Here is a 22,219-nt window from a genome sequence, read left to right on the forward strand (position 1 = left end):
TGAAAGAAAGAAGCTCTCCTACAAAACAATCCTGTAATGTTTTTATACCCTTAGAATCCCAACTCTTTAAATAACTATTAAACATTGAAAAAGAAATAAGGTGATTATTATATAATGGAGTTAAAATTGGCAATTTACCTTTTGATCCTAAAACCTTATTTTTTTTAATCCACAGTTTTAATAGATGTTTTAATATCGGCATATTCCCTCAACAAATTTACATTCCATTGAAATATAAATTGATACACCTCGACTTCAGAAATACAGGCCATCTCAACTTTAGGCCAACTCGGGGGATGGTCCAAATCCATCAATCTACTAATAAATTTCATAATAATTTTGAAAATGAGGTAATTGAAGCCCACCTAACGCATATTTCCAAATAAGTTTACCTTTCCATAAAAATTCTCTCATAACTTTATTTAAATCCTGAAATAAACTTTTTGAAAGAGAACACGGTATTGATTGAAATAAATATTGAATACGAGGAAAATATTCATCTTAATACAATTAACTCGACCAATTAAAGTTAACGGAAGATCTTTCCACTTAATCTGCTTTAATCTTTTTTTAATAATGGAACATAATTTAACTTGTATCAAGATTGATACTCAGTATTTACAATTATTCCTAAATATTTAATTTTATTAGACCATTTCAGTTTTATAATATTTTTATACTCTGAATAATCTCCTTCTCTGATTGGCAAAATTTCACTCTTATCCCAGTTAACTTTATATCCAAATAATGTTCCATATTGTAATAAACATTCCCATAATTGTGGCAATGATTGTTCTGGGTTTGTTAACTATATCAAAACATCATCTGCAAATAAATTAAGCTTATACTCTTCATCCATAACTCTCATCCCTCTTATCTGTTCATTCTGCCTTATTGTTTGAGCTAACGATTCAATAGCCAATGCAAACAGAGCTGATGACGATGGACAACCTTGTCGAGTTGAAAGCGTCAATTTAAATGTTGATGAAACTTGACCATTTGTCACCACTCTAGCAGTCGGGTTCGTATATAAAGCTTTAACCCAACCAATAAAAAAAGGGCCAAATTTAAACTTCTCCAATACTTTAAATAAAAAATCCAATTCAACCCTATCAAAGGCTTTTTCCGCGTCAAACTCAACCACCATCGGCTGCTGTCGATATGCATTGACCAAAATAATCAATCGAAGAATATTATCTGAAACATTTCTATTTTTAATAAAACCTGTTTGATCAACATGTATCAATTTAGGTAAATATTTAGCAAGTCGATTTGCTAACACTTTTGCTATTATTTTATAATCAACATTCAATAAAGAAATAGGTCTATACGAAGACACTTTCAACGGGTCTCTATCTTTATTGGGGATTACAGAAATTAAAGCACTAGAGCAAGATTCTGGTAACTCATACTGTTTGGTCACTTGTTGTAATACCTCCCCAAACACCAAAGATAAATCTTCATAAAAAGTTTTATAAAATTCCACCGAAACCCATCATCACCTGGTGACTTCCCATTGGGCATTTCCAACATAGCCACCTTAATATCTAATTCTGTAAATGGAGCTTCCAAATCCATAACACCCTCCTCTTCTAATGCTGATAGTTAACTTAGATAAATAAGAATCAATAGAACCACTATCCTGTTTCCCCTCAGAAATATATAATTTTTTATAAAATGAATAAAACTGGTCATTAATTTCGTGAGGTTTATAAGTAACTGTTGAATTCTTTTTTACAGCATTAATAGTCCATGAAACCAGTTCCTTCTTTAACTGCCATGCAAGTACCTTATGTGCCCTCTCACCCAACTCATAATGAAGCTGCTTAGATCGATAATTAAACATTCAAATTGATAAGTCTGCAACATATTATAACGCAATTTCAATTTAATCAAAGACACTTTTTTAAAAATCTTCTGTCACTTCCTTCTGAAATTCCTTCTCCAATTCATCAATTTGTTTTTTTAATTCAAAACTTTCTGCTGTATACTGCTTCTTAACTTTAGTGGTATAACTAATAATCTGTCCTCTTAAATAAGCTTTTAACGCAAACCATAACACAAAATGACATTTTTTCTGAATTAAAATTTTCAGACAAAAAAAAGTAATCTGCTCTTTAACAAAAATAATGAACTGTGGTTTTTTTCAACAACATTGTGTAAAATCTCCATCTATAAGATGAACGTACCACTTCTGAATTTACATAAGAAAAAGATAATAAAGAATGATCTGATATAACCCTACTTTTATATTCTTTTATATTTTTATATCCCTTCCTTGTAAATGTACCAATATTTAAAAAAAATCTATTCTAGAAAATGAATCAAGTTGAGACGAATAAAAAGAAAAATCCTTCTCTGTAGGATTAACCCTTCTCCAAATATACACCAAATTTAAATCCTTCAAGGCCCCAATTTGTATCGTCATCTTTGATTTCTTTATACTTTTTGCTGATCTATCTAACAAAGGATCCAAATCACAATTAAAATCTCCCCCAACAAAATATTTTCATTAGCTTGATTTAATAACAAAAAAGCATCCGAAATAAAACACTCATCGTCCACGCTAGGTGCATAAACATTAAGCAAAGTCCAAGATTCAGTAAAAATTTTACAATTCACCTTCAAAACCCTTCCATAGTTTGCAGCTCAAAAGACAAATTCTTGTGAATTAAAATTGCTACACCCCTTGCCTTAGAATTAAATGAAGAAAAAAACACGTCCAACCCAATCTCTCTTCAATTTCAAATGTTCTTTTTCAGTCAAATGTGTTTCTTGTAAAAAGGCAATATCAATTTTCATTTTCTTGATATAAGCCAAAACTCGCTTTCGCTTAATCGGGTTATTTAACCCCTGAACATTAAAAGTTGCAAATTTCAAATTAAACATCCTTACAAACTAACAATATAATCACTTACTACAAAATATCGCTCCCTTTCTAGTAAATTAAAACCACTCTCCCTCCCCTAAATATTTTTTAAAAAAGAAAATATATATAGAAAAAAATTTAATTATGCCCCCCCCAAAAAAAAACTACCCAAAGGTAGTAACGCCCTAAAAGAACGGGTGTGGTAAACCCCACTAGTGGCAGATGACTCAAAGATTTCAGTGCTATCCAACCCCCCCCCAACCAGAAATACATGATTCACATTAATACAATTCAATACTGTAAATATATTCATCCCAATTACTCCATTCCCAATGATTGTTCTGGATCTTCAATGTCAATAAGACTTTGGGAAAAATGGAAAGAAAGAGGTTTTAACACATTCTGCCCATTTCCATTTCCTTTTGCCTTTTTGGGCGACGGTGGTGAAACTCTTCCATGTCCTCGTAAATCTGGTAATGAATTAGCAAAAATTAATGCATCATGATCATTCTCAAAAAAATTGAGATTGAAAGTTACCATAAAAGACTTTTAACACAGCAGGATATCGAAAAGCAAATTTATAACCCTTCCGCCACAGTACTTCTTTAGCCGAATTAAATTCCCGTTGTCACCTAATAATTTCTTGACTCAAATCTGTGTAAAAAAAATAAAAAAAAAAATATATATAGATATATATATATACTCTTGTTATTTTGGGTCATCATTGGAGATTGACTTTGTCGTCCCTTCTGTCCCACCGACCGTAATATCATTTCTCTGTCTTGATAGTTCAGGCACCAAACTAAGACTGCTCGTGCTGGTTGTCCCGGTAACGGTTTCTTTTGTAACGCTCTATGTGCCCTCTCCAATACTAAACCTTCCTAAAAAAAAACTCTTTACCCAACACCTCGGGAATCCAACTCTTGAAAAATTTTATTGGATCAGACCCTTCAATATCTTCTGGGAGACCCACAATTTTCACATTGTTTCTCTGACTTTGAATTTCCAATGAATCAATTTTTTTCAGTAAGTCTTTCTTCTGGATTCCCCAATCCACAAACGAAACTTCCACTTTCTCTATTTTTTCCTTATTATATTCAACTTGAATTTTACACTCAGAAAAAGCTGTTTCAATTAAAAAAAAAATATTTTTGCACTGTATCCACTGATTTAATACATTTACCAACATCCCTCTTAACTGTAGATATATCTTCAGACATATTAGATAAGACATATTAGATATTTGAGTTGTCACATCCAAAAATCCTTGAGTCATTTGTTTAGACATATTGTCCATATGATAGGCAAACCTTCCAAGTCTGTACAGACTCCATTCCAAGTTCCAGTTCCACATCTTGAGGCCTACCTTCTCTAGACTCCACCTCCAATTGTTCCTGTGAATTGCTTGTTAAAGGTAAGTCTTCCTCTTCTTCCAACATTGTTGGGCCCTTCCCGGTGCGACTGGGGGTCTGCACACCCGATGGCGGTATCCTGACCACGTCGGGACGCCACCTCTTGGGGGCCCCCACCCCCACAGCCCACATGCGCTCCAGTAATTCACGGACCCTTGAGGCACCGCGCATGGCCGGCAAGACCAGGGACTGTGCAGAGGCAGGTTCCGACTCCATTCTGCGTGTCCCTAGCTCACCCGACGGCAGCCCAGGCTCAAGGACTCTTCTCTCAACCAGGTCGCCCGTGCATCTGACATTGCGTACATGCGAATCAACTCCGGCTGAGCTGGTCAACATGCTGGCGCCATCTTGTGGAGACAAGGTTAGCGCTGGTGTAATACTCAGCCTGGCAGGAGTTCTCTGTGCCTTGGAGGTCCAAATGACATTTCCATGGCTTCAGCTGGATAGGTAGGCCTCAAATCTTCAGCACTTTTAAAAGGTAATTTCTTCTGTAATTGTCCTTTCGTTTTTTTAACATTAGTCACCATTGTGGCCCACTAATGTTCCCAAAAATAAAGATACAACTTTTATTCACTTAGATAAACTTTAAAGATGGGTGCTTAAAAAACTGGCTGAAGAGGGGTTGGATCGCACGTCTGCCCTCTATGCCATCTTGCCACCCCCCCCCCCGAGTTTCTCTGTCTTTACATCATTGGACTTAGCTCCATAAAAGGTCCAAAGGCTGATTGACTGCTGCAGTATGCTACAGCTTCCATCTGCCAAGGGGGCATACTCTTAAGGGTGGAGTGCACCTCCTCCGTAAAATGAATATCACTGAAAGCACCTACAAAGGGGAGGGCGAATGACTTTGCAATGACATTGTCAGCCTGTGACCCAAGCGCCAATTTTAAAGCACTCATTGTGTTCGGATGCAAACCAATAGCAACTGTGACTTGTCTCTAAAGGATCAATATTCATATGAGTGATGGCTAAAGTTTTTTTGTTCTTTTGGGTGGGAGGGAATATCTATATTAGTTTTTCACTTGCCAGCGGGTATGCTTGATGTCACAGTGACTGCACCACTTGCCCCAACTCACTCAGCTCCGGAAGACTGCTCCCGACTCTGCTATCCATAAAGGCTACGCTGGATCCGCATTATAAAGCCATCTCCATAAAAGGTAAATTCACCTTTTTTTTAAAAACCCCTTGAGCTTTAATGCAGGCTCAAAAAGGCCTACTACTTACCTTGCTGGATTAAGGCCAGATAAGTTCAGACCCTCCCTAATCTGCCTTGGATAGATTCATACAGTTCAGTGAAGCGCACAAAAGACAGATAATACGTGGCTTTAATCATCTGTGTTAAAGAGGTAATTGACTACAGGAGAGGGGACAAAGACCCCACCTCTGTCTACATGAATCATACTGAAGTGAAAAGAGCAGATAGGTTCAACTTCTTTGGAGTAAACATTTCCAATGATCTGACGTGGACCAACCATTTTGATGCGACAATCAAGAAAGCACACCAATGCCTCTACTTTCTTGGAAGACTAAGGATGTTCAGCACATCTCTCAACCGCTCTACATGTGCACCATTGAAAGTATACATAGTGCATCCCAGTGTGGTATGGCAGCTGCTCTGTTCAACACCAGAAGAAGATGCAGAGGGTGGTGAATGCAGCTCAGAACATCGTGCAAACTTCCCTTCCCTCCATGGAGTCCATCTACATCTCCCATTGAAGGATCCATAATACCACAGCCACACACTCTTCCCCCTCTGACAGGGAGAAGGCTCAAATGTATCAAATCACATACGCACCAACATGCTTAAGGACAGTTTCTTCCTGGTAGCATCAGGCCCTGATGAACCCTATAAATTGCTCTCATACTGCCCTTGTTTTGTACTAATTGATCCTTTTTGCATTATAAATATACTGCAATTATGCTCTTGTTTATTGGATGAATGTTATCATTGACCTGTTAGACTGCTAGCGCAAAAATCCTTCTCATTGTACCAATTATAGTGTGAAAAACAAACTTAAAGCCTAACTGGCTTCTTGAGACCTTCAGTCTAGCCAGGCTTGGCAGGATATGGTGACACATGTTAAATAAAATGAGCTGATATTCCTTGTTGCCTTGGCCCCAATGCATTATCCCTCAAGCATTGCTATCTTCTCTCAGTAGATTTGGTGAACTTGATGGTATGCATTAATTCAGCAGTTATTATTTGAATACCGTTATTAGTTCATCTTGCTGTATTAAGGAATTCTTAACATTTGGAGAAAGTCAATGGTTCTGATGTAAAATAAAGATTCTGAGGGGTTATTAGATTACTCATCTATCCTTACATTTGGATTGTTTAGCCATATGTCCTGGTGTTGGTGCAATTTGTATCTAAAAACCAATGTTCTATGAATATTTTTGTTAAAACCTTATATGTTTTTCCATTTACTTGGCTGTAGAAGCAAAACCAACTGGTGTAAAAATAGTTAATTTTAATCTTGGTTTTGTGTTGTCAAAGTCAGATCATTTTGGTGGTTGGAATATTTTTAGTTGTTCCTTATGAGTTCATTAGAATTACTTCCCAAGTTCTTGTTTTTCTTCCTGATAGTGTGGATATGGATACTGAAGATGGGATTAGTTTATGCAGTGAAATCAAATGGCTCAAACTCTATTAGTTTCTCCAAGAGAAGATATAGGTTTTCTGATTTCTGCTAGAAGAATTGAATTAATGCTGTACAGGTTGATAGTGTTGTTAAGAAGGTGTATGGTATGTTGGCCTTCATTAATCGTGGAATCAAGTTCAAGAGCTGTAATGTAATGTTGCAGCTGTAGAAGACCTAAGATTCGACATGAAGTTCAGTTCTGGTTACCTCTCATCAGGAAGGATGTGATGCCATTAGAGAGAGGGCAGTGGAGATTTGCAAGGATGCTGCCTAGATTGGAGAGCATGTCTTGGGAGGATAGGCTGAGTGAACTTGCTCTCTTCTCTTTGATGATGAGAGACATTGATTGAATGGATGGCCAGAGGTTTCCCCCAGGATTGAATTGGCTAACACGAAGGGGCATTGTTTTACGGTGCTTGGGACTAAGTACAGGGAGATGTAAAAGGTAAGTTTTTAGAGTGGTGGCTCTTTGGAATGCACTGCTGGCAACAGTGATGGAGACAGGTACAATAAGATCTTAAGAGAGATACATAGAACTGAGATAAAATGGAGGGTTATGCAGTAGGGAAATCCTAGGTTGTTAGATTTGGATATTGGGTCAGCACAAGACTGGGCCAAAGAGCCTTTACTGTAGTGTAGGTTTCCGATCTACTAATTTTAATGTGTACCAGTGAATATTTTTTGGTTGCAATCCAGGCAAGTTGACCTTGACATAATACAACAGGTAGTGCAAGAATAAAAACAGTGTTGCACTGTGTTGAAAAAGGAAGGGACTAAGAAGAATAGAAATGGTTAATTCAGAACATTAATTATTTCATGATAAATCACAACTGCAAGACTCTGAGAAGCAGTACGTGGTAATGAGAGACAAGTTTCAGGCTTGTGTCAGAAAGCATTTCTTCTCATCTGAGCATGGAATAGTTCTTTGAATGGTTTCATAGAGACTACAGCAGAGAAACAAGGAGTTTGTCTCAAATGGATGTGCTGCTGTTTATACTTAGGCATAGAAGGAGGTTTCTCTTCAGCCAGCCCAATTAGCACATCCTTCTATTACTTTCTGCCCCATGTGTTTAACCAACTTCTCCTTGAGTACATCAATGCTGCCTGCTTGAACAATTACTTGTGACAGTGTGTCCCATATCTTCAGTGTTCCAGGTAAAGAGGTTTCTTATGAGTTCCCTATTGTATTTATTAGTAACAATCTTTGTACAAAGTTTTGATTTCTGTACAACTGGAGCCATTTTCTTTGCCTACCACCTTACAATTTTGAGTCTTTAAGACCTTCAACAGGTCATTCTCAGTCTATTTTCTATAAAGAAAAACACCGCCTCACTATTTCCTGATTAAATATGTCCTGATTAAATATGTCCTCTCTGTTGGAAAATCTCCACTTTTTTTACTCCTTATGTTTGCATATCCTGTTAATAATTTAAAGGTCAGAGTGCTGAACAGTTTAACCAAGTATGTTCAATTTCTCTGCTTTTCAATTTGATTCTCCCAGTTCAGTTCTTTTAATGCCCTTGATAATCTGGTTCACAACTACTCAAGATATTGTAACAATGGCCTTGATCTCTCGATCCTTCTACATGTAGCATTTTATTATCCAAAGGTTGTGTAGTCTTCCAATTCTGAGCAAAAGGATGCTTCTCACTCTGATCGGCGATGAAATTAATTTGTTCATTGCTTGCCCATCTTCAGTGCTTTGTGTTTTCTTTTGCATTCTATCTTGGTATTAGCTATTTGCTCCCCCAATTTAAATTTAGACATACAGCACAGTAACAGACCATTTTGGCCCATGAGCCTGTGCCACCTAATTTACACCCAATTAACTTATACCCTTGGTTCGTTTTGAACGGTGGGAGGAAACCAGAAAACCCTTGCAGTCAAGAGGAGAATGTTCCAATTCCTTTGCCGACAGTGCAGGATTGGAACCCTGGTCTCAATCTTCTTCTTTTCTTTGGCTTGGCTTCACGGACCAAGATTTATGGAGGGGTATGTCCACGTCAGCTGCAGGCTCGTTGGTGACTGACAAGTCCGATGCGGGACAGGCAGGCACAGTTGCAGCAGTTGCAAGGGAAAATTGGTGGGTTGGGTGTTGGGTTTTTCCTCCTTTGTCTTTTGTCAGTGAGGTGGGCTCTGCGGTCTTCTTCAAAGGAGGTTGCTGCCCGCCGAACTGTGAGGCGCCAAGATGCACAGTTGGAGGTGAGATCAGCCCACTGGCGGTGGTCAATGTGGCAGGCACCAAGAGATTTTTTTAAGCAGTCCTTGTACCTCTTCTTTGGTGCACCTCTGTCTCGGTGGCCAGTGGAGAGCTCGCCATATAACACGATCTTGGGAAGGCGATGGTCCTCCATTCTGGAGACGTGACCCATCCAGCGCAGTTGGGTCTTCAGCAGCATGGATTCAATGCTTGCGGACTCTGCCAGCTCGAGTACTTCGATGTTGGTGATGAAGTCATTCCAATGAATGTTGAGAATGGAGTGGAGACAGCGCTGATGGAAGCGTTCTTGGAGCCGTAGGTGATGCCGGTAGAGGACCCATGATTCGGAGCCAAACAGGAGCGTGGGTATGACAATGGCTCTGTACACACTGATCTTTGTGTGTTTCTTCAGGTGGTTGTTTTTCCAGATTCTTTTGTGTAGTCTTCCAAAGGCGCTATTTGCCTTGGCGAGTCTGTTGTCTATCTCGTTGTCGATCCTTGCATCAGATGAAATGGTGCAGCTGAGGTAGATAAACTGGTTGACCTACCAGTTAGCCGAGGTAGGTAAACTGGTCTCAATCACTGACGCTGTAAAGGCGTGGCACTAACTGCTACACCAACAGTGCCATAATGATATTGAAAATTTTTGATTCTTTATAAAATTTTATAAAACATTGGTCAGACCTCAGCTGGAGTACTTAAGGCATTTCTGTTCACCATGTGGTAGGAAGGATGTGATAGCATTGTAAGGCTGCAGAGGAGATTCACCAGGATATTGCCAGGGTTGGAGTGCTTCAGATATGAGGAGACCCTGGAACAGAGGAGGTTAAATGAGGACGTGGCTGAAGTATTAAAAGTAAAGGGTAGTGATAGGTGGAAAAACTTCCTGCAGGCTACCCCAACAGAGACCAGTAAATCTTGAGTAAGAAGTAGAAGAATTGGAGTGAATTTGAAGGGTGAGGGGACTCTTTCACCGAGAAGGCGGTGAGTATCTGAAATACACTGCCAGAGAAAGTGGAGTCTCAGACAGTAATTAAGTGCCTGGATGAATTGCCTAGGTATGATCGGAATGCTGGAAGATGGGATAGATAAGGAGGTGGAACAATCCTGGGGGTACAGGGCAATTCCGGACAGTCTTGCTGATAATAAACTTCAACTTTCTGCCTCTGCTGTTATATATAATCCTCCATTCATTCATTCATCGTTAGCTGCTGTTTATTTCTAGAGCAAATAGAATCATTTGTCACAGTATTAATTACAGTAGTTGATGGATTAGTATGGCTTTAAATTAATTACCAATTACTCTGGTTGTTATTTATATGTGGTGGATAGTTGTATAACATCATTGATTACTTTCCTGTGTAGTCTGTTTTATGTCCTTTCTACTTTCTAGTAGTACATTTATCTCACAGGCATTTTACTGAGGTCTGGGCCCTTTGGTCCACCAAGACCATTCTGATAATTAAGCATCCATTAGTATCTAATCCTATTGTATTTTTCCTAAATTCCTATTACATCCTCCAGATTCTGACACAATTTGCATTTTAGAAACTAGTGAACCAACCAATCTGCATGTTTTTGGGATGTGGGAAGAAACTGGAGCATATGGGGGAGCTCTGAGACCACTGCTGTCCCTGCTGGATCACTGTGATGGCCATCTAATTAGCCCCAAAGGATGTTTTCTTATGCACTGTCTCACTTAAGATTTAACAAGATGGATTTCTTTGGATTTGTGGCATCTTGCTGTTTTTACTTCAGTTTGTTTAGTGTTTATCTCCTTGGTTCTTCTAAACACTGCTCCTGCTAGCTTTCTGCTTTTGTTTAAATCTCCCACTTTGTTTTTACACAATGGAGTTAGATTTCTAACAAGCTCAGCCGTGTTGTTTAAATCTGCCACTCTGCCAGGCATGGATACCGTGACTTTAGAAAACTACATTTAGCTGGCGCAATGGAGGAGTTGTAGCCAGAATCATGGAATTATAGTAATGCAGCAAGAGGCTGTTCAGCTCTTTACATGTATACTGCCTCCCAGAAGAACAGTTTCGTCCCAATTCCTGCTCTTTCCCACAGTCCTACGGATTGATGCAGTGAGCTGAGTGAACTGTATGAACTCTTCTCTTTTTTGCCTGTGTATTGTACTGTCTATGTGAGATCATCTGTAATGTCATCCTTCAAAGAAATATGACTTCCCCTCTACTACCCTCAACTTGCCCTCACCAGCATATCCTCTATTTCCCACACATCTGCTCTGGCCCCCCCCCCCCCTTGCCCCCCCAGGCGCAACAAGGACAGGATTCCCTTTGTCTTCAACTGCCACCCTACCAGCCTCCCCATCCAACATATCATCCTATGTAATTTCCTCCACCTACAACATAATCCCACCATCAAGCATATACTCCCTTCTCCACCTTCTGAAGCGATCGCTCCCTCGTCCATTCCTCCTTTCCCACCAATTGCCCCCTTGGTATCTACCCCTGTGACCAGAGGAAATTCTACACTTGCACCTACACCTCCTCCCATGCCACCATTTGGGCCCCTAATCAGTCTTTCTAAGCGAACTAACACTTCACTTGTGAATCTCCATTTGTTGCATCCTTTGTGGCCTCCTGTACATCAAAGAGAGTGGAAGATCTTCCATTAACCACCTTTGCTCTGTCTGCTGCAATAGCTGGGATCTCCCAGTGGCTACCCTTTTTAATTCCCCGCCCCCATTCCCATGAAAACATGTCTGTCCACGGTCTCGTGCACTGCTAATGGAGATCTGCAAATTGGTAGAACAACACCTCTTATTCTGTCTGGACACCCTCCAACCATCAACTTCTCTGGTTTGTTCACTCACTCCCCCCCCCCCCCCCCCTGCCCCACTCTTTCTTTTTCCCTTTACCCACTTTTCCTCTAGCTCTTTTTGTTATCCCTCTGTCACCTTTCCTCTAGCTTGGCATTCACAAAGCTCCCTCCCCTCATCCATTTGCAGCATTCTCAGTCCTGCCCTATCCATGGCTACCTATGGCCTCTTTACAGTTGCCCTGTGCACCTCCCCCTGCCCTTTCTTCCCTCCTCCTTCCCTATCACTCTGTATTGTCTGTTATGATAATTACATATTTACTATTGCCAAGCTCATACTGTTTGAGACAAGATGCTGACCAAGGTTACAAGCGAAAGGACGATCTGTGCATTTGTGTGGGAGAGTGGAATTTGAGAAGATTTACACTATGATTTGGTATTCCACTTTATCAAAGGTTGAAGAGGAGGATAGGGGATTGGCATTAACTAGATTGGCATAACTAAGAATATTTCAGACAACTTTTCAATGTGGATACGGACAACAAACAAGTGCTTTCGATGGGATAGTTAGGTCAGGTGGCCAGGGCTTTTCATAGTTTTGCTGTAATCTCAACTGTTTCTAAGTCAAGCAGCTACTTTTTGCCCCTCCAGCTTTTTAGTTGACTGGAGTTGGTGTGGCTTATTCTATATTTTATGACTGAAAGCTGTGGTCTGGGAAGTGAAAAGACACAGAGAAGCCATCAGATGTAAAATGAAGATCAGTGGTCGGAATAAATAACGAGTCGCAATATGTGCTTTTCCTCTGTGTATTCAGGGAGAGTGTGAAGTGAGCAGCGATTTCACTCCTCTGCTGCTACGCCTCTGATCTACACAGGAGTCTCTTGAGGAGAGATGCCAAGAACAGTAAATATAATTTTAAAAAGCAATTGTGCATTAGCTTTGCACAACATTACTGCATTTGTCAGCTAAATATTTTCTTTCGAATGTAGTAGTTGTAAGATTACATATAAATTACAATAAAAATAGATTTTAATTGGCCCTTTATGTAGCTTATTATTACCTTGAAAAGCACACTTTGCATAAAATGTGTGGAATTGATTCTACCACTTACAGCTTTTCCTGAAAGGCTTATTTTAAAAACATCAGGCTGCTCAATATGAGCATTCATCAATCTTGCCCACCTTTGGATGGCTGAAGCATCATGCCTGGCTGGTCTCCACCCTTTGCAGGATTTTTTTTCCTGGAATAAAAGGGACATTAAAAGGCGGTTGGGTGGGATTGTTGGATGCCTTCAACTATGTCTGTCGGATATTTTATTCAACTGTTCATCTTGAATAATTGATCTCAAGATCTTCAATCCTCATGGCAGTGTTTTTCTGTGCCCTTCTCTGTCGTTTTGTTTTACGCCCATCATATGCTTTGGAGTTCAGTTGCACTGAATTCAATTAAAGCACTCCTGCTGTCTGCCCAGCGGAGGCCTTGGCATTATGTAGTGTTTGAACTTGGGAGTTTACTGCTGTGCATTGTGTAGTTCCACAGTATTTCATAACCAGGTCCTGCCCTTTGTAATTATAAATGTTTGGTTTGTTAGGGCTGAACATAAAGACAAATGCCTTAATCAGTACTGTAAAAACACTTTCAGATGTGAGGTTAAACTGTCCTGTGCTTTTCTCTCAGTGACAAAAGGGGCACCTTATTGAGGAGGATCTCTTCCTGGTGGGGTCACAATTCAAGAAGGATCATTGAAGCAAATTAACTGGTTATTAACATACAGCTGCTTGTCAAACCTTGTTTTAAGTTTGACTTTCAGCAAAAGTATCACTCTAAATGTTTCTTCTTGTCAATAATGGCAGCTGAATCTCTATCCAGACTGGAGTTAGAGAGAATCTATTTAAAATTCTAGCTTTCACAACTAACTTTTCCTTCATGTTGTAGAGCATTTTCCAAGTGGATCTTATAGATTTACGACTCAACAGCAATCTCTTGAGTTAAATTGTAGCTGAGCTGAGCAGTTCAGTGGCATGACACCAATTTATACAGAAATATTTTTTCTCTGCATGTTGACATGATATAGATGAAGCTGTTAATGATGTTTGTTGGAGCTAAAATGTCTGACAACCTCAGAAAGCACAGGTGGCAAATGCTAAAGCTCTTTGCAACAAAAAACAAAATCATTCTTCCTTTATTAAAAAAATTCCCAAAGCTAGAATCTTGACAGTTTAAAAAAAATCTCTTTGGATTCTGATAGCAAAATTGTTGATTATAAATGGAATTTCATGAGAAGTGCTGGTTGGTTTAAAAAGTTATTTTACTTGCCTGATGGACCTCCAAAATCATTCACACTTTCAAGTGAGTGATCTCTGCAGTATTGACAACTCAAGGCCAATCTTTTGGAGCTGACAGCACTTTGTTCCTTCTTAATAATTACATCAGTTCCATGTGGTGAAAAGGTAGTATTGATGTTCATATCTTGTGTTCAGTCCAGACTGTTTCAAACTGACCTAAAATGTATTTTTTTTCTGAAATTTATTTTCATGCCCCACTCCATCTCCCAAAGCAGGTATCAGATGCATATTCCAATTTCTGGAGTCCACCATTTCACTGGGTCTTTGTAACCTGTCATTTCTTTGGGACCTTAGGCTGCAGATACAACAGTTCTCTGAAAGGTTTGACAGATTTGTCAAACTCAAGGAAGTTTATTAATATGCAAATGATGGGGGAAATGTATGTAGTTAAGGAACCTTGTAATTTCTGGGTTGGGATATTATGGAGATGACCATTGCTTCTCATGGGACAAAATAGCTTGAAAATGGGCCCTTTGACCTAACTCGTCCATGGCAGCCAAGTTACCTACCATGGTGTGGTAAACCTCAGTAATGCTGTGATTGGCTACTGCCGGCTGGACTCGCCTCCCGAGATCGATCCTACTCACAACCCCTTGCATGCTCCCCATTCTTTCTGCTAGGATCAGTTGTTGAGGCTGGCTGCTGCTCCAGTCCATAGTCAATGAAAGCCTATCAGTTTCACAACCTCAGTCTTTTGTGGTATTAATGGTGCATCTCTTGCTGCCTGCCACATTGACCACCGCCAGTGGGCTGATATCGCCTCCAACTGTGCATCTTAGCGCCTCACAGTTCGGCAGGCTGCAACCTCCTTTGAAGAAGACCGCAGAGCCCACCTCACTGACAAAAGACAAAGGAGGAAAAACCCAACCCCAACCAACCAATTTTCCCTTGCAACCGCTGCAACCATGCCTGCCTGTCCCGCATCTGACTTGTCAGTCACCAACGAGCCTGCAGCAGACGTGGACATACCCCTCCATAAATCTTCGTCCGCGAAGCCAAGCCAAAGAAGAAAAAGAAAAGAAAACATAGCAAATATCATGTGTCAGCATTTGGCCCATAATCCCTCTTCACCTTTTGTTATCCATATACCTTTTGAATGTTGTATTTGTACCTGCCTTCACCATTTCCTTTAGCAGCTCGTTTTACATACCCATTGCCCTCTCTGGAAGAAATTACCCCTTGTGTCCCCTTTAAATATTTCCCTTCTCATCTTAAATATATACCCTCTAGTTTTAGACTCCCCTTATTTGGAGTTGGGCGGGAGGGGAAATCTGTGACAATCAACCTTATTTGTGCCCTTAGTAAGAGGTTTAGAACCAGAGGTTACAGACTCTGAATAAAAAGATATATTGTAGCAGCCTGCTGGGCGCTCTGACCGGCGAGCACAACCAAAAGCCAGCAGACCATGCTGTGGCACTGGCCCCAGCAAGTAAACTGGCGACGAAAGGCTAGGGCAGCGTAAGGTCCAGCGACCCCAAAATAGCGCTGGCCCTGCTGCACAGCCAACAGACAGGAACAGCACGCAGGGAAGAAGGTATTGTTATGTAGAAATGTACCCGCACGCGGGGAAACCCGCTTTTGTTACGTGGGTCATTACGTCAGCAAAATGGGGAAATGGCAGGAACGCAAACAGTATAAAAGTTGGGATTGAGCCCTCAATAAACCTGAGCGAAACCTGATTACACTCATGTGTGTCTTTCTTCCAAGTAATACGCAGCTACAGTATATTTATTCTGACGGGGGTATGTTCTTGGAATGTTCTATTCTAATGTCCTTTGGACGCATGGTCATTGATTGCATGCAGAACAGAGATCAACAGATTTCTAGAGTTGCAAGGAATCAAGGGATCCAGGAATAGAGCAGAAAAGTGCTTTTGATCGAGAAGATCTTGTTGCCTTGTAAAGCCAGCAAACAGGCCTACCCTCCTATTTCCCTATATTGTTTTTTTTTCTTCTTATTTTTCACACTGTGAACCATATTAATCAAAATACATACAAACATTTCCCTCTTAAATATACACAGTGGCATTTTCTCCCCTTTTTCCCCCCCTACCTTCCCTCCCCCCCTTTCCCACCCCCCTCCAAATCCATTGAACGTTCAACATACACAATACAATAAACCCGTTGAACAATGTCATCACACAATGAATATAAACAAGAAAATTGTGTCATCTACTTTTACACACTGGATCAAGTCATTTTGTCTTCTTATCATTTTAGGGGGTGGAGATCTGAGGCAAGCCCTCTCTGTTGTGTTCTATGTAAGGTTCCCAAATTTGTTCAAATAATGTGACTTTATTTTGTAAATTATATGTTTTTTTTCCAATGGAATACATATTCATTTCCATGTACCATTGCTATATTCTCAAGCTCTTTCCTGATTTCCAAGTTGACATTATACATTTTTTTGTTACAGCTAAGGCTATCATAATAAATCTTTTTTGCACTTCATCCAGTTTGAGGCCTAATTCTTTACTTCTTATATTATTTAGAAGAAAGATCTCTGGATTTTTTGGTATGTTGCTTTTTGTGATTTTATTTAATACCTGATTTAGATCTTCCCAAAACTTTTTCACTTTCTCACATGCCCAAATTGCATGTATTGTTGTTCCCATTTCCTTCTTACAGCAAAAACAACTATCTGATAATGTTGGATCCCATTTTTTTAAACTTTTGGGGTGTGATATATAACCTGTGTAACCAATTATACTGTATAATGCGTAACCTTGTGTTTATTATATTCTTCATAGTTCCAGAGCATAACTTTTCCAATTTTTCACTTTTTATCTTTGTTTAGATCTTGTTCCCACTTTTGTTTGCGTTTATAGCTTATTTCATCATTCTCTTTCTCTTGCAGCTTGATGTACATGTTTGTTATAAATCTTTTTATTATTGTTTCTGTAATCACATATTCAAAGCTGCTTCCTTCTGGTAATCTCAGTCTGCTTCCCAGTTTGTCCTTTAAGTAGGCTTTCAGTTGATGTTATGCAAACATTGCACCATGAGTTATTCCATATTTGTACTTCATTTGTTCAAATGTTAATAAATTATTTCCCAAAAAACAATTTTCTATTCTTTTGATCCCTTTTCTCTCCCATTCTCTAAAGGAAAGGTTATTTATTGTGAAAGGGATTAGTTGATTTTGTGTCAATAATAATTTTGGTAGTTGGTAATTTGTTTTCTTCCTTTCTAAGTGAATCTTCTTCCATATATTGAGTAAATGTTGCAGTACTGGTGAGCTTTTATATTGTACCAGCTTTTCATCCCACATAAAGTATATGTTCTGGTACCTTCTCCCCTATTTTATCTAGCTCTATCTTAGTCCAGTCTGGTTTTTCCCTTGTCTGGTAAAAATCTGATAAATACCTTAATTGTGCTGCTCTATAATAATTTCTAAAGTTTGATAACTGCAAACCACCTTGTTTGTACCACTCTGTTAATTTATCTAACGCTATCCTCGGTTTCCCCCCCACCCCCCTTTCCATAAGAATTTCCTTATTATTCTCTTTAGTTCATTGAATTAAGTAGAGATATTGGTCTATATGATGCTGGTGTTAGTGGATCCTTCCCCGTCTTTGGTATTACTGTAATTATTGCTACTTACATGAATCTGACAAATTTTGTGTTTCTTCTATCTGGTTCATTACTCCCAGGAGAGGAGGAATTAATAACTCTTTAAATGTTTTACAGAAATCTATTGGGAATCCATCCTCTCTAGGAATTTTATTGTTCGACAGCTTTTTTAATATATCCTGTATTTCTTCTATTTCAAATGGTTTTATCAGCTTGTTTTGCTCCTCTTGCAATTTTGGCAGTTCAATTTTAGCTAAAAACTCTTCTATTTTCTCTTCTTTCCCCTCATTCTCAGTTTGGTATAATTGTTCATAAAATTCCTTAAAGTTCTCATTAATCTCCATTAGATTATATGTAATTTGTTTGTCCTTTTTCCTTGATGCCCATACAGTTCTTTTAGCTTGTTCTGTTTTAAGTTGCCAGGCTAATATTTTGTGTTTTTTTTCTCCTTGCTCATAATACTTTTGCTTTATTTTCATTATGTTCTTCTCCACCTTATACGTTTGTAATGTTTCGTATTTTATTTTTTTGTTCGTCAATTCTGTTCTTTTTGTTGTATCTTCCCTTGTTGCTAGTTCTTTTTCTGTTCTTACTATCTCCTTTTCCATCTGTTCTATTTCTCGATTGGAGTCCTTTTCCATCTTAGTTACATAACTTATCTGCCCTCTAATGAAGGCTTTCATTGCATCCCATAATATAAATTTGTCTTTCACTGATTCCATATTTATTTCAAAGTACATTTTAATTTGGCATTCAATAAATTCTCTAAATTCATGCCTTTTAAGTAGCATGGAGTTTAATCTCCATCTATATGTTCTTGGTGGGATGTCCTCCAGTTCTATTGCTAATAACAGGTGTGAATGATCAGATAACAATCTAGCTTTATACTCAGTTTTCCTAACTCTCCCTTGAATATTGGCTGACAGCAAAAACATATCAATCCTTGAGTATGTTTTATGCCTACTTGAATAATATGAGTATTCCTTCTCCCTTTGGGTGCTGCCTCCTTCATATATCCATAAGTTTCATTTCCTGCATTGATTTAACCATAAATTTGGCCACTTTATTCTTTTTGCTTGTCTTTTGTCCAGTTTTATCCAACATTGGGTCCAAATGTTAAAATCCCCTCCTATCAATTCCCCTGCGCATCTACAATCTTCAAAAAAATATCTTGCATAAACTTTTGATCCTCCTCATTAGGTGCATATATATTGATCAAATTCCAGAATTCTGAATATATCTGACACTTTATCATTACATTCCTCCCTGCTGGATCTATTATTTCCTCCTCCATTTCGATTGGTACATTTTTATTTATTAATATAGCTGCACCTCTGGCTTTTGAATTATATGCTGCTGCTATGTAACCTACCCAGTCTCTCTTTAATTTGTTATGTTCCACTTCAGTTAGATGCGTTTCCTGCACAAATGCTATGTCTATTTTTTTCTTTTTTCAGGAAATTTAATAGCCTTTTTTGTTTAATTTGGCTATGTATTCCATTAATATTTATAGGCATATAGTTCAACATGGCCATCTCATATTCTGTTTACACTTCATTTCTAATTCCTCACCACCACCTTTCCCCTTTTCCCCATTTTCATCTCTCAGTTTTCCCTTTTTGAACTCAATGTATGATAACACTTTTAAAACATAAAATACTTCAACAACTCCCACATCTAAAATTCCCTTAACCCCAACTGTCCCCCCCCCCCTCCCCTCTCTGAGTTGCCCCTTGTCCCTTGCCGGGCAACCACAACTCCCCTCTCCATTTGGATTGCGAACCCACTCGCAAGCGTCAACTGATTTTGCAGTGACTGTTATTCTCTCCCACCCAACCCTCTCCAGAAAAGACTTTTATCTTCACATATAACAAAGCTCACCCTCTTTTTTTCCCCCTTACTTCCTTTCTTCCCTTTTCTTTCCCTTCTTTAGTTCTTACTTATACATTATTTTTACATCTTTATATGTAGTTTGTCATCGTTCTTCGTTCTTGTTACATCTCTTCATCTCTCCTTCTGTCCTGCAGGCGTTCTGCAAATTCTGGTGCTTTCTCCGGATCCGAGAACAGTCTGTTTTGCTCCCCCAGGATAACTATTTTAAGCACAGCTGGATATTTAACATAAATTTATAACCTTTTTTCCATAGGATCGATTTTGCTGTATTAAACTCCTTCTTCTTCTTTAAGGGTTCAAAACTTTTGTCTGGGTAAAAAAATATGTTTTGACCCTTGTATTCCAATGGTTTTTTTTCTTCTCTAATTTTATTCCTTGCCCTCTCCAGTATATTTTCTCTTGTCGTGTATCTCAGAAATTTTATTAAAACGGATCTTGGTTTTTGTTGTGTCTGTGGTTTCGGAGCTAGTGTTCTGTGTGCCCTTTCTATTTCCATTCCTTCCTGCATTTCTGTCATTCCCAGGAGCTTTGGGATCCATTCTTTTATAAATTCTTTCATATTTGTGCCTTCTTCATCTTCCTTTAGGCCCATTATCTTTATGTTGTTTCGCCTACTATAGTTTTCCATTATATCAATTTTCTGAGCGAACAACTCTTGTGACTCTAACTTTTTTGTCACTTTCTTCCAATTTTCTTCTTAAGTCGTTCACTTCAATTTCTACAGCCAATTCTCGTTCTTCCACATTTTCTAATCTTTTTCCTATTTCTGTCATGACCAGCTCTATTCTACTCACTTTTTCTTCTGAACTTTTCATTTCACTAAATTCTAATGTCAACCATTCTTTTAATGCTCTAATTTGTTCTTGAAAATTTTTTAAAATCTATATACTGTCCATCTATTTTACCTTCTATTCCTCTGTGCAGAGCTTGGTCTTCTTCTTCCTCCTCTTCTGTGTCTGCATCTGTGTTTGTGTCTTCTACTTCTCCTTGTATCTGTGTCTCTTCTGACTTTCTTGTTGAGCTGCTTGCCTCCCTTTGCTGGGTGTCTTTTTGCATGGCTTCTTGCTTTTGGCAGTAGCCATATTTGCAGTCCAGTGGTCGGGAGGTCGCGACTCTGCAAGGTCATCATCAACCTTGTGGAGCGGGCTCTTTTCTCCACAACGGCTCCCTGTTTCTTCATGCAGGTAAGGCCTTCTCCTTTCTCTTCCGGCGTCTTTCCTTTTTTTCCTGTTGTTTTTACTTTTTCCTTCTTGGGTGCCATTTTCTTTCTTTTCTCTACAACTTTATCTTTTATTTGTTGTGTTTTGTGTTTCTTGAACTTTGTATTTTCTTCACTTTATTTCTTTTCTGGAGAGGGCTGGTATTCTCCTACCGGCCACTACTCCATTACATGACTCTTCCCTATTTTCCTATGTTCTTGATGTTATTTTTACCACTATTGTAAATGATGCCCTTGAATAATAATAACTTGCCACATAAAACGAATTTCCTTCTTGCCAATGTTCTTTCACAAATAAACTCAGGTCTGTTCAGGTTACTAAAACTATTAGCAGTGAACATTTTTTTTTGTCAGCACCTCAACTTTTAAACACCCCCCAGTAAATACACTCTTCATCTTTTTTTTCTAGTTGGTGAATCGGATACATTTAATTTTTTTTGTTTTTGTCATAGGGATTAGCAAGGTCACTTATATGTCAGATAAGTACCGGGACTTACCAGAAATGAAGGCCTCCAGACTCATGTTGGACATGGCTGGCGTGGAATGCAGGTAAAAAGATGGTGTGTGGTTACTTAAGTTACTTTTTTTTTAAAAAGTTCTCGCCACAAAGAAAATGTTTCATATTATGATGGGTTGCTTGTGTGTTTGTGTCACTGTATTCAAAACTGCTCATGAAGCTACTGCCTCCAATCCAGTAACCTGGGTCAATCTGATCTCCACTGACTGTGGTCTTCCCATGACGAAGTCAAGGATCCAGTTGCAGAGGGAGGTACAGAGCCCAGGTTTTGAAGCTTTCTGACCAGTACTAAGGGGATAGTGGTATTGAAAGCTGAGCTGTAATTGATCAAAAGCAGCCTGATAGTCCTGTGGCTGTTGTTTAAATGATCCAGAAGTCGCCCGTGAGATTGTATCTGCTGTGGAATGATTGTAGCGGTAAGCGAATTATAATGGGTCCAAGTATTTACTTGGGTACGAGTTCATTCTGGCCATACCAACCTCTCAAAGCATTTTATTACAGTAGATGTGAATGCTACTGGATGACAGTCGCTGAGGCAGCTCACCCTGCTTTCTTTCCCTGTCCCTCCCCCCCCTGTCTCCTGCAGCTCTCCACTTGATTCCCTCAGAGCTACCCTATCACCTCTGCTATTTTCTACCCTCCCACCCGTATTCACCTATAACCTCATACCTGTTAGGTTATGTTCTTCTCCTTACCTTTTCTCCCTCCCCTCCTCTCCCCACATTTTTGTTCAGGAACCTGCCTGGTTTTGCTCATTTCTTGATGA

At 39.0% G+C, this 22,219-nt stretch overlaps 1 protein-coding gene across 2 annotated transcripts in view; it reads left to right on the forward strand.

Annotated features, from left to right (window-relative positions):
* Positions 1–22,219, forward strand: part of dctd (dCMP deaminase) — an 80,394-nt gene that overhangs the window by 43,401 nt on the left and 14,774 nt on the right. The window contains exon 5 of one of the 2 annotated variants that reach the window (XM_069900767.1): positions 21,389–21,485. In XM_069900767.1, the coding sequence (XP_069756868.1) occupies positions 21,389–21,485 (97 nt within the window). Of the gene's footprint in view, positions 1–21,388; positions 21,497–22,219 lie in introns of both variants that reach the window. The other variant, XM_069900843.1, reaches the window with a different exon arrangement.

Source organism: Narcine bancroftii, chromosome 1, assembly GCF_036971445.1.
Source record: "Narcine bancroftii isolate sNarBan1 chromosome 1, sNarBan1.hap1, whole genome shotgun sequence".
Taxonomy (NCBI): domain Eukaryota; kingdom Metazoa; phylum Chordata; class Chondrichthyes; order Torpediniformes; family Narcinidae; genus Narcine; species Narcine bancroftii.